Source organism: Zootoca vivipara, chromosome 14 (genome assembly GCF_963506605.1).
Source record: "Zootoca vivipara chromosome 14, rZooViv1.1, whole genome shotgun sequence".
In the NCBI taxonomy this organism is placed as follows: domain Eukaryota; kingdom Metazoa; phylum Chordata; class Lepidosauria; order Squamata; family Lacertidae; genus Zootoca; species Zootoca vivipara.
Window position 1 is genome coordinate 10,881,311 of NC_083289.1, and position 13,720 is coordinate 10,895,030.

At 41.8% G+C, this 13,720-nt stretch overlaps 1 protein-coding gene across 8 annotated transcripts in view; it reads right to left on the minus strand.

The window, feature by feature from the left end:
* Positions 1-13,720, minus strand: part of MYO9A (myosin IXA) — a 137,868-nt gene that overhangs the window by 20,039 nt on the left and 104,109 nt on the right. For all 8 annotated transcript variants that reach the window (XM_035132342.2, XM_035132343.2, XM_035132345.2 and 5 more), the window contains 5 exons: positions 5,793-5,905; positions 3,827-3,984; positions 2,730-2,938; positions 1,473-1,589; positions 593-781 (listed from right to left, as the gene is read on the minus strand). In XM_035132342.2, the coding sequence (XP_034988233.1) occupies positions 593-781; positions 1,473-1,589; positions 2,730-2,938; positions 3,827-3,984; positions 5,793-5,905 (786 nt within the window). The remainder of the gene's footprint in view (positions 1-592; positions 782-1,472; positions 1,590-2,729; positions 2,939-3,826; positions 3,985-5,792; positions 5,906-13,720) is intronic.

The following is a 13,720-nucleotide window of genomic DNA, read 5'->3' on the forward strand; positions in this document are numbered from 1 at the left end:
TAATGAAGGATACAGTCAATAGCTTGCAAAAATTATCTTCATCCATGTGCTTTTCTAGAGAAGAGCAGTCCCCAAGCACAAAGGTTTTACCAGGAAAAAGAGATGTCCATCTCTAGCAAAGCATTATGCTCTGCAATAGTGGAGTGTTGTTTGTGTGGCTAAAGCTGCAGTCTTCTGGGGGTAATGCCACTGCTCACTGGGATGGGGTGAGGTAGCACTGAGGTTGAGGGAGCTCTGGATTGGCCGTTGCTGCTCCTCAGGTATGCACACACTGCCTTGTCTCCTTCTGCACTTCACCTTCTCACCTCACACTGATGCTTCTTGGTCTTAATTTTGTGTTGATTACTGCAAGCTAACCTTTTCAAATTGCATTTGTTATTTAACATACTAATTAGGGAGACTATGAAAGATATTAAACTGCAAAGTGGTTTGTGCCAGGACCTCAGCAACAAATGCCCTTTCTACAAAACAAAGCTTTAAGAGGCAGTAAGGTCACAAGAGGGAGGCTCTTAAGGTACAGAAAAAGAATGTGATCCTTATTCCAGTGGGATGTAAGAGTAATCATTTGGTAGGATGTGCCAGGCCAGTTTACCTTTAAGGCAGTACAATTCGAAGGCATATATTCTGTCATATATTCATCCAAAAACACCTTGAAGGTATTGACCCAGACCCGGACAGGCGATTCATGCCAGTCTCTCTGTTCAAGTCTCATTGTTTTCTCTAGAATCTGTTCAAAGAGGGCATGCAGGTCTTTGTACCGGATGCAGTTTCCATCACCCATCTATAAAGAACAAAGAAGTGAATGTGGATTTCTCTCGATCTGCAACATTTCAAATTTATTTATTTTTATATTGTGATACAAAGCAAGTATTAGTTTAAATCAAAGCTCAACAACAGTACAGCAACAGTGCAAACACAAATTATAAGTAATAAACTTAATTAGCTTTGCTTGTTCTTAATATTGTTATCACCTAGATGAACAGAAGATTGCAGCCACTTTGCTCCTCCCTCTAGTCCTGCTGCCGCCACACTGCTGTGAACTAAGCCACTATGTCCACAACTGGATTCATGGGTTTTCTTGCTCTACACCAGGGGTTGTCAACCTGGTCCCTACCGCCCACTAGTGGTCGTTTCAGGATTCTAGGTAGGCAGTAGGAGAGGAGGGGGATCAACGGCACAAGCTGAATCCTCCTTCCATTGAGCACTGGTGGGTGGTAAGGAAATTTTACCATCAAGAAAGATGCATTAGTGGGCAGTAGGTATAAAAAGGTTGACTACCCCTGCTCTAGACAAACCATGAGCTGTAGTCAACCTTAATCCACTTCCCCCTTTTTAGAGAGCTAATGTGTCACCCTGGTATGCAATAATAATGAGAAATTTCAAGGATTCTGAAAAGTTTTGAAACTTGGTAGCAACCAAGAGCCTACAATCTAAAGCTCTTCACCTCATAACATAGTCACCCTGCAACTTACTGCCAAAGCTGATGAGTAGAAACTGAGGATATTTTGTCGGAATTCTTTCAAGGCTTTTTTAAAGACAACATCCACCAGAGTGTCCTTTTGGCAGTCCTCACTATCAAGATCATTCATCTGTGAAACAACAGAATAAAGTTAAACCATATCATTAAATTTCAATAGCTAATGAGCAAAAGAACATGAGAGGCAGAGGTTAATTCCATCATGCTCTGGTGTGAGCTACTGTATTTACATGAATCGAATGTGCCATCAAATCTAATACGCAACTGAATTTTCAAAACCTTTAAACAAAAAAATTATTTGCTGGCGAATGTAAATGCGCCATCAAATCTAATGCACACCCTAATTTTCACAACTTAATTTGGCCAAAAAAGTGTGCATTACCATTCAAGTAAATATGGTATTTGGGACACTTCGGACACAGCTGAAATGGAGCTAAACTTGTTCTCACTAGGGGTAGGGAGTAGACTTAGCCCCATGCCAAAGGGGGACTTTGAGAGCATTTCTTAACTTTCTTGCATATAAAGTGAATGCCTGCACACCTCTGAAGATTAAGAAATGCACTTGGAGATGCTATTATGGGGTGAGGAGAGGTACCTGCCCTCCAGCCCCACAACACTGGTGGTCCCCGCCTCAATGACAAGAGGTCCTGCAACAATGCACAAGAAGTGTGTTTCTGTACCATAAGGAAACAGAGGCACAGTGCACCTGCATCCTCACTGCAATATCAGAGTTCTAAAGGGAATGAAATGGCGTTGCGCAGGGGTTTAAATCATCCTGGCCACGCCCCCGAGCCTCCTGATTGGGTGCTCGGTGCTGTGATGTGGCTAGGACACCTTGCTGTGATGCGGGACATTGTCCCGCCAACACTGAGGTGGGAGGAAGTGTGCCCGGGAGGCCAAAGCACAACATGCCTCCGCTGTGAGGCGGAAGCGACCTGTCATAGAATGGTAAGATACCCACAATTAAAAGACCATCTTATAAGCAATTCTACTTATTTATAACTTAAGAGCTCTGCTTGATCCAGCTATCAGATCAATCTAGTCTAGCTTCTTGTTCCCCACAAAGTCAAGAAAAGCACAAAACAGGGCTACAGGCAATAAGTGCATTCCACCCAGCTTTTGCAGCCTAATTGGAATTCAGTTGCCTTCATAATATAGTTATAATGGCTAATGGCTGCGCCTTTATAATTTTTCTCTATAAAAGATATGAGATGCAGGACTCTTGGGCTGTCCATTTTTAAAGTTTGGTTACCTTTTTCAAGAGGAACTCATCCATGCTTTTCAAGTCACTGACGCTGGTTATGATCTGTAGAGCGTCATTCTGCCACTGTGCAGGTTCCATTGTCACATTGCTGATTTTCAGGCTGCGCTTTCGCTTCACCTTGGGAGATGGCTCTTTATTCTCCTTACATTCCCTTCGATAGATGCCAGACAACTCAGGACTCCTTGGGGGTGTCATCTCTAAAAAGTGCAAAGTAATGCATGTCACATCAAGCAGCAGGGTTTTCCAGCTCAGACATATATTGCAAGCATCTTTTTTATATAAATTATTTATTATTTTAATGTTTTAAAATACAGAAACAAGGTTAGGAAAAAGAAAAAGTACACACAAAAGGTATATGAAATATAAAAATTAACACAAAAATTACAAAATCAAAGATACATAATGAAAAAGATGTGAGCAAAAAAAAAAGAATGACCATAAAAGCAATGATTCCAATTATTCTCTCTGTAGTTTGTATTTTTCTTATTTTATCGCACATTTATGAATATCTACTTATCGTTTCATTTCTTCCTATTTGTACCAGGTTCAGCCTATATCTGCTATTAGGGTTTCAGATATACCATTGTTCAATAAATATTCTTTGAACATTCTCCATTCCTTCTGTGTTTTTTGCAAGCATCAATGCTCCAGTTCAAAGGTTCTTTATGCCCCTGGAACCTTGATGTGTGCACAAGAAGCTGCTGCATGCCCAAAGGATTCCCACCCACTACATTGTCAGGATTATTCTTAGAAATCTAAGGCAAATTATGGGCAAATACTAAATACAGCTGCCAAGAGGTAACTTTGCACAGTGCATCTGCAACCATTGGGAAAGTTTCTCCTTACTACTTACAAGAGAGACAACTAGCTTACCAAGCGGCACATTATGATTTGCAAAGGGTTGTCTGCAGTCACCCTGTATCAAGCACCTATGTCATGATCCCCCCCCCATAAACAAAAGTGATTTGAAATCCAATACACACAAACCTTTTTGCCTCACTGCTTATTTTTCCCCTCTGTATCTCGTGTGTAACCTCTCGCTACCTGAAATTTGCATAAAAATGCAATAGTGCCATTTCTCTTACCTTCTTCATGTTGTAGACCTGAAATAATCTCTCTTCCTGGTGCATCTTGATCAGAATGCAACTCCAACAGCTCTGACTGGGTAGCAAGCTTCTCCCTGTGGGTCTTCTTCTCAACTTGTCTCCCTTTCCCCCAAAATCTCATCTTGGCTCTCTGAGGCCTGATAAAAGGCAAATGAAAAGAGAAATTACTTCAAGTCAGGCTGCCAGTTTTATTCCGTACCTGCTTATTGCAATGCAAATATCCCTTCCTAAACATTTTCTAATTGTTACTTGGAAAATAGGAGGAAAGTAATGCAAGTATGAATATTCAACCCTGTTAAATCAATTCCACATTGCATTACACTCAGCTTCATAGAAAGGCTTCATGAGATCAGCTTTTAAATATGGGATTTGTTTGACAGCACCCCCATGTAAAACAAAAAACCCCTATCAGAAAGGCTTTTAAAAATGTGGTTAACGGCATTCTTCTCATCTCAATTACATGCTTCTGAATTGGCCCTTAGATAAGTCATGAGCTCTCAGGAAGATTTGTCAAGCATCCAAGGCAACTAATGCTACGGTGCTTAAATAGCACATTACAGAATGTTGCCTGCTACTAGAAAGTGAGAGTTCATTTCTTTTATATAGAATTTAGTAATCTGTATCCTCCAACAAGGTCGGGTTGCTTTAATTTCCAGCCTGGAATTAAATGCAACCTTTGTAGTACAACTTGTAGTACAGCTAAGGTACTTGAAGTGTGATGCAGGTCTCTACAGAGGAAGAGAGGATCTCTTTCTGCCCCACCTATCATATTTTTGTGCATCTTTTAGTGGGACCAAAAGATGGTCTTGCCTTTCCCATCAAATTCCAGCCAATCACTATAAAGCATTATAACCAGAGTTGGCAATACACTTTCTTCCCATTCTTCCAAAGGTGCTGGAGACTATAAGAATAGATTTGGCAGTCAATTAACTTTTGCTTTAGCTGAGAACAGCTTCAGACATTGCAAGTAATAGTGTTAATGACTTGCAATCCTTCCCTTCTTTCGTTACTTGTGTGGAATGTCTGAAATAGTCACTCATACAGTTTCTCCTCAGAGGCTTCCTATGAGTTTTAAGAAACTTTGCAAGGCAGTGTTAGTTTACACTGTTCATTTTTCTATGTTGCTGTATTGTTACTGCACTCAATCTCCTGTATCACCAGAGACTCAAAAGTCTCTGCCATGCCATGATCATGCTTTCCTTTGCTAATAACTGCTTCCTTAACCCTTAGAAACAAACAGTGAAAAGCCTGTGAAAAGCCTCCTTTACAAAATAACTCCTCATATACAGAAAACACATTAGTTGTGAAAACAAGGTGGTACAAAGTTATTGTAGACAATGCTTCTGGTCATTCAGATTCACCTTAAATTACAGATTGATTTTAATGAACAATTACTCCTGGGTTAACTGTTTGAACTAAATCCTGTAACATCCTACAACCCACGGGATCTCTTGTGCTGAGCATTCCAATTACAGCTCTATTCCATGCAGATGCATTTCTCATCATCTCATGAGAACTAACTCCGCAAATGGAATCATACAGTCAAATATGTTATCTGCACCAATTCCTTTTTTAAAAAATAATGTTTATTAATTTTACACAATAAAGCAAGACATATATAACATATTCTCCCCCTTCTTCTACCTCCCCCCCACGAGCCCTCTCCTGCCACGAGAGTCCCATGCAAAGTGGATAATTGAAGGTGGTCCATTTCATAATTGGGTTTATGCCACCAGGAAGCTCTAGGATGGAATCTGCACCAAATCCACCCTCCAAAATGTATAATCTTTTATGCAAACGAGAAAGCAAAATATATAGATGAATGGAATGGCTTTTTGAAATTTGTCCAAACATCCAGGAAATAAAATGCAGATATGAAGGAAAAAGAAAATTAGAAGCAATTAACTCAGGATCTCCCCCTTTCTTTTGGCTAGACATTTTATACCTTCCATCTGCAGCTGCAGTCTTCTGTGCAGCTGCCAGTTTTCCAATCTCTCCTTGAGACATTGTTTTGTGAAGTGTTGTTTGGCCTTCATTTGAAGAGAATCGTTGTAGCAGCTGCAACAATTAGAAGCACAATAAATACTTCAGAACCCACAAGGTTGCTGGATATTGTAAGGATATACAATCATCTTATAACGGTGTAGATATTTAAGCTGCTGCAGAGAATACAACTCACTATGAAAGATAAACTTGGAGGGAAAATGGTTTGCCTTGACTTCTGGCTTGGTTGCCAAAGAACCAGCTATATAAGGAAAACATCTACAGGTCCCTTGTTACAGAGGGAAGGAATATGCAGTACATCAGTCGCCTGCCACTATTGGCTCAGAAAGTCAATAGCAGAGAAAACAGCAAGGAGCTCCATGTTTATTTTCTGTCTGATGTATTTTCGGAAGCTGCCAGATGGTGCCTGTTATACTTCCGAAAATGCTTCACACCCTCCTTATAAGATGTGATTATGGATTATGGTAGAGAGGTTTGCTATAGCAACTTTTCCAGGCACAGCGAGGTTGGGGGTGGGGTGTCTAGCAGGTTACTGGAAATTCAGATATGAGAAATGAACACAAAGCAGTTTATTGTAAATGATTTTTTTTCCTGATGAGATTGAGTGTAGGGCTAGATAAGGGAAAGGAAGGGAGAAGAGCTGGAGTTCTCCCTACAGTCAAAAATCAGTGGGCTGTGAATGTTCAGTTCCAACAGTAACATTGAAGCAATAGTAACATTGCTAAAGAACAACAATGAAATAATGCCCCCCTCTCCCGTTTCTGGACTTAATAGTCAACTCAGGCCAGGTGAGACCTGCAGGCAGAAGTTCACTGTGCATAGATACCTGTATGAATCAGCAATAAGACATAGCTAGCCTGTCTGTCCTCCCAGAGTTGCCATATGCACTGCCTTGTCCCATGAACTTAACTTGGTTTAGTAAGATGATACAGGAACAAGACTTGTACTTGTGCCTGAGAAATCCCTGCTGAAATCCCTGAGAAATCTATCTAGCCCAACATCCTGTTTGCCATTGTGGCCAACCAGATGCCTCTGGGAAGACCAGAAGTAGGATGCGAGAGCAAAAGCCCTCTCCTGTTCCCCGTGGCCCTCATGATGAGCTGTCACTGTAAGTCTTAGCCTCCATTAATTTGTCCGATTCCCTTTAAAAATCAGCTAAGCTGGTGGGCATCACCACATCATGTAGATTTTTGTGCAAAGTAGTATTTTTTCCCCTGTATGTCCCAGATTTCTCACCATTCAGCTTCACTGGATGGTCCTGGGGCCTCGTATTACAAGGGAAAAATACATCACTATCGTTTTCCTCCACACATAATTTTGCATACCACTATCATACTTTTCTCACTCACATTTTAAATAGAAAGTAAAGATCCCCAAACATGATAACCTTTCCATATAGAGCAATTGCCCACAATCTTTTGAGTTTTTCCCACACCTTTTCCAGTTCTAAAATATCATTTTTGAACTGTGGTAACCGGAACTGTACACAGCAGTCCAAATGTGATCACTTGTGAAAAGCCAGAAAGTCTTCAATCAACTAGTTTCCCACTGCATTTGAAACAAGCAACTACAGTTACCCAATTAAGAAAAGCCAGCATCTTGAACTACTTATTGAAGTCGTTTTTTGACTGAATAATAATAATAATAATAATAATTTATTATTTATACCCTGCCCATCTGGCTGGGTTTCCCCAGCCACTCTGGGCAGCTCGCAACAGAATATTAAAATACAATAATCTATTAAACATTAAAAGCTTCCCTAAACAGGGCTGCCTTCAGATGTCTTCTAAAAGTCTGGTAGTTGTTTTTCTCTTTGACATCTGGTGGGAGGGCGTTCCACAGGGCAGGTGCCACTACCGAAAAGGCCCTCTGCCTGGTTCCCTGGAACTTGGCTTCTCACAGCGAGGGAACTGCCAGAAGGCCCTCAGCACTGGACCTCAATGTCCGGGCAGAACGATGGGGGTGGAGACGCTCCTTCAAGTATACTGGACCAAGGCCATTTAGGGCTTTAAAGGTCAGCACCAACACTTTGAATTGTGCTTGGAAATGTACTGGGAGCCAATGTAGATCTTTCAAGACCAGTGTTATGTGGTCTCAGCAGCTGCTCCCAGTCTACGGCATTCTGGATTACGGTAGTTGTAGTTTCCGGGTCACCTTCAAAGGTAGCCCCACATCCAAGCGAGAGATAACTAGAGCATGCACCACTCTGGCGAGACAGTCTGCGGGCAGGTAGGTTCTCAGCCTGTGTACCAGATGGAGCTGATAAACAGCTGCCCTGGCCACAGAATTGACCTGTGCCTCCATGGACAGCTGTGAGTCCAAAATGACTCCCAGGCTGCGCACCTGGTCCTTCAGGGGCACAGTTACCCCATTCAGGACCAGGAAGTCCTCCACACCTGCCCGCTTCCTGTCCCCCACAAACAGTACTTCTGTCTTGTCAGGATTCAACCTCAATCTGTTAGCCGGCATCCATCCTCCAACCGCCTCCAGACACTCACACAGGACCTTCACCACCTTCACTAGTTCTGTTTTGAAAGAGAGGTAGAGCTGGGTATCGTCCACATACTGATGAACACCCAGCCCAAACCCCCTGATGATCTCTCCCAGCGGCTGCATCTAGATGTTGAAAAGCATGGGGGAGAGGACAGAACCCTGAGGCACCCCACAAGTGAGAGCCCAGGGGTCTGAACACTCATCCCCCCACCACCACTTTCTGAACATGGCCCAGGAAGAAGGAGCAGAACCACTGTATGACAGTGCCCCCCGCTCCCAACCCCTCTAGACGATCCAGAAGGATGTTATGGTCGATGGTGTCAAAAGCCGCTGAGAGATCCAGCAGAACTAGGAAACAGCTCTCACCCTTGTTCCTCGGCTGCCAGAGGTCATCGACCAGTGCCACCAAGGCATGATGAGGCCTGAATCCTGAATCCTGACTGGAAGGGATCCAAATGGTCCGCCTGGTATTGGCTCTTAAACTGTCAAGCAAGAGAGCTGTTGTGTTGCCTAGCAACCACTCAGAATGCTTTGATTCTTCAATCTAGAGTTCTGATTGGCTATGTGGTTGTGAATGAGTTTTTCCCTTGTATAGTTGCTGTGGACCAGGCCTGAAGTCTATTTCTCCAAAAATTATATAATGTATATATAATATTATACACTGCTTTTGTTCCGGTTACCCTCAGTAAAATAGTAGAGTAAGCCTGTAATTTACGGACATTTAACTCATGTGCATTCTGCTTTATGTGCTTGGCAAAAAAGACTGACTATAGTTGTTGTTGTTTTAAAAAAGAAATTAATTAAAAGGGGAGTGGAAAGGAGGTGGGCAGTCTGGGAAAAAATATTTGCACAATTCAACCCCGCACTGAACCGAATATGCTTTGACATATTGGACAGTGTTCTCGAAGCTATCAACACGAGTCTGACCAAACAGCCAGATGGGCGGGGTATAAATAATAAATTATTATTATTATTATTATTATTATTATTATTATTATTAGGGAGTGTGTATGGGTTTATAAAAACCTCTTGACGTGTGTGGCTGGAATGCAACCTATTGTACAAAAGTAAGAGTCATATCTTTTGCTCTGCTCACTTTTGGCCTTTGGTCCTGCCCACCACTGGCATTGTGACCCCAGAAGGTTGTCCATGAGGGAATGTAGCCCCCGTTTTGAACAATACTCCCTACCAGTGGTAAAGGTAAAGGTAAAGGGACCCCTGACCATTAGGTCCAGTCGTGACCAACTCTGGGGTTGCGGCGCTCATCTCGCATTATTGGCCGAGGGAGCCGGCGTACAGCTTCCAGGTCATGTGGCCAGCATGACACAGCCGCTTCTGGCGAACCAGAGCAGCACACGGAAACGCCGTTTACCTTCCCGCTGTAGCGGTTCCTATTTATCTATTTGCACTTTGACGTGCTTTTGAACTGCTAGGTTGGCAGGAGCTGGGACCAAGCAACGGGAGCTCACCCTGTCGCAGGGATTCGAACCACCGACCTTCTGATCAGCAAGCCCTAGGCTCTGTGGTTTAACCCACAGTGCCACCTGTGTCCCTCTACCAGTGGTACACAAGTACAATCTACCCAGCTTTGCTATAGCAACCGAACATTTGCAGTAGGAGAAAACACCATGACTGTAATGCAGTAGAAGATAAAAGGACCATATAGCTTCACTATATCTGTAACTAAGAATGGCTTCACTATAGATATTATTGCTTTGCTGACTTCTTTGGAAAAATAGCAGGCTAGTGAAATGCGATCAGTCTCCATACTTTGTGAGAAGATTAATTGCAACCTCTGCTCGCACCTCCAACTGCAGCCAACAGACAGATTTGGAAGGATAAACTGTTAATCTCCCAACTTCTCTATGTACTGAAATTTATTCAGAAACTTCAGAACTATGAATCACAATAAACTATGTACACTACTTAGAGATGAATATATTGTTGAAATAAATAAAATAAAGATTTAAAAAGAACCTGTAGTCATCCCTCTCAGCATAAATACCCAACACAGCATGCGACTAGAAAAGTTTCCTACTAGATAAAAAAAAATGTTTCTTTGTCCTAAACTTGAGATTGATCTCCCAACCACACAAGTTATTCAAAAAAGGATGTCATTTCTGGTGCAGAACTCATAAAAGCTATAAAATGAGACTTTGTGGTGTGCAATGCAGAGAACCATTAATTTCATTAAAAAAAACAACAACCAAGTTTCTACTTACCCGTATATTCCGGTGTATAAGACGACTGGGCGTATAAGACGACCCCCAACTTTTCCAGTTAAAATATAGAGTTTGGGATATACTCACTGTATAAGAAATACGACCCAGCGTATAAGACGACCCCTGACTTTTGAGAAGATTTTCCTGGGTTAAAAAGTAGTCTTATACGCAGGAATATACTGTATATTCATGTATATGTTGCTGTGCAACACTTATCGCTGTCCAGGAACAGATGTTCAATTCCTCTGTGCAGTGATGGATCATGATCTGCTTTGCCACAGACAGTTAGCCAAGCTAGTCAGCAATAGAAGGGTTGTCACTTAATCAGATTTTATAAATCAATGCTATGCTAGTATCTGTATTATATTTGCACTGTAAATGTATTTTTTTTTAATGGTATTGGGGAAAGGAGGTGGAAGTTGGTTATTCTGTTAGCTGATTCTTTGCCTGAGAACATGGGAGTGTGGTGACTTCAAGCAGACACTGTCTGGAGGAGTTTGTGAGGACAGGCAAGCTAAGGATTAATAACTTATGCGCTGCTATAAAGGAGTTTTGAAAACAAAAAGGACTAAACCCTCTCTTAGGCTCAAGGGAGAGAAACACATTGTATTCATTAATATATATACAGTTGTACCTTGGAAGTCGAATTCCAAAACGTTCGAAAACCAAATCGCAGCTTCAATCAGAAGCCACGGAAGCCCCATCGGACGTTCGGGTTACAAAAGAACGTTCATAAACCGGAACAATCACTTCCAGGTTTGCGACATTCAGGAGCCAAAACGTCAAGAGTTCCAGGGCAATCGGGATCCAAGGTACAACTGTATATGAATAATACTTGTTCGACTGTTGCCAACCTGTCAAGTAAATATGTATCTTCAAGTCTCGTGTAAAGTGCCTATTTTATCACAAATAGCTAACACGCTACGCCTAAGATTGCTTTAATGCACTCAAAAGCCCGTGACTAATGTACAACACTGGAAAAACATTGACTTTCAGGGCTTTTGTTCACTAACAACCAACTGGTGCAGAGGCAATAACCTACTTTGTTTCTTTCATGAAATCAATCAACTCTGCATATAGTCAGACTGCCTGGCATGCCTCCTCCTTTACTTTAAGCTCAAGATAAATACCCTACATCAGGGGTCAGCAAACTTTTTCAGCACTGTCCCTCAGACCTTGTGGGGGGGCCAGACTATATTTTGAAAAAAATATATGAATGAATTCCTATGCCCCACAAATAACCCAGAGATGCATTTTAAATAAAAGCACACATTCTACTCATGTAAAAACACCAGGCAGGCCCCACAAATAACCCAGAGATGCATTTTAAATAAAAGAACACATTCTACTCATGTAAAAACATGCTGATTCCTGGACCGTCCACGGGCCGGATTTCGGCCCCCGGGCCTTAGTTTGGGGAACCCTGCCCTACATGCTTGTGAATATATGCCAATGTCCTTTCCTATATCCACTGCTGTACTGAAGCTTGCTTTATTATTACTTGAGATTAAAACACAGCCTCTGCAAAGGGTAGCCATTAACATCTGAATACTAATGAACCACAGGAAAATTGATCAAACACCGAATATATCCCACTCTAACTAGCCAGATTAGAAAGAGAAACTGGCCCCAATGGTCAAAAACAACCAACCTTAGGAAAGCAGGAACCTAAGTCCAGTGAAGCTAAATATATGTTGGGAATATTCACATGCCCAGCTTTAAATGCCTATGCAGTATACTTATACACATGTATACGGCATACTTATGTACATGTTTATACGGTTTTAATATATAACAATGGGAATGTAATTCAGCATAAGCTAAAAAGCAGAGCGGCTGCCCCAAAGTAGGTGTGCCAAACTACCAGTGAGAAAGCTTGTGAAGCCCCAAGGGCAGCATAGGAAAAAAGAGAATATCAAATGAGATGAGAGTTTAGGACTACTTGCATGCAAATGAAACCTGTTAAACTATGGCAGCGGAATCAGAGGAGCATTTTGAAAAGTGGCATGAATGGGACTCCTTCCGAATATGGAACTCTCCAAGCAAACAGTAAGCCCAGCCCCCTTCCCACCTTAGCAGTGATTCCCAGTGTGAAAAGCTTTACTGATAGTTAAACTAGTGATTTGTAACAAGGTAAACCTCCAAGAACATAGCACATTTCCTGTATGCACAAGGGAGAAAGCTTAAAGCTACTTCACTACCCTCTCACTGGGCTCTTCATAACAATCTGTGTAACAAACACAAGAACTGAATCAATGAAGATGCTAACCAGCTGCTCTGGTAGCAATGTTGTGACACAACTATATCCCCAAAGTTTTCAGAATAAGTTCTCTTGAGAAGCCCCTATGCTATGGCTTTGAGTACTTAAAAACACTCATTGCCTTGAAGGCTAATTAATGAATATGAACTTCAGGGAATTAGGAAATGGCTGTTCCATATAAACAGTTCTACCATCACTTTTAGAGGGATACTCTACTGGTGCTGACCTTTAAAGCCCTAAATGGCCTTGGTCCAGTATACCTGAAGGAGCGTCTCCACCCCCATCATTCTGCCCGGACACTGAGGTCCAGCGCCGAGGGCCTTCTGGCGGTTCCCTCGCTACGAGAAGCCAAGTTACAGGGAACCAGGCAGAGGGCCTTCTCGGTAGTGGCACCCACCCTGTGGAATGCCCTCCCACCAGAGGTCAAAGAGAATAACAATTACCAGACCTTTAGAAGGCATCTTAAGACAGCCCTGTTTAGGGAAGCTTTAATGGTTGATGGATTTCTGTATTTTAATATTTTGTTGGAAGCCACCCAGAGTGGCTGGGGGAACCTGGCCAGATGGGCGGGGTATAAATAATAATATATTATTATTATTATTATTATTATTATTATTATTATTATTATTAATTCATTTCCAGTTTCTCTGAGGAACTGGCATGTTCATTTATTGTACTCTAAATCTGGAAGGCAGACCGCCTCAGTAATATTTGTCTATTTTATTTGATAGTCCATTGCCTGTTGAAAGTATTTCTGTTTAACAGTGTTTTTAGAGAATTAATTTCATTCAATCTTGGTCATTGCTGTGCAATTCAGGGTTTTACCATTTTATGAGGTTTTAATGATTTCATTTGTACAGAAACATGATATTTATGAGTGGGCAGATTATGAAT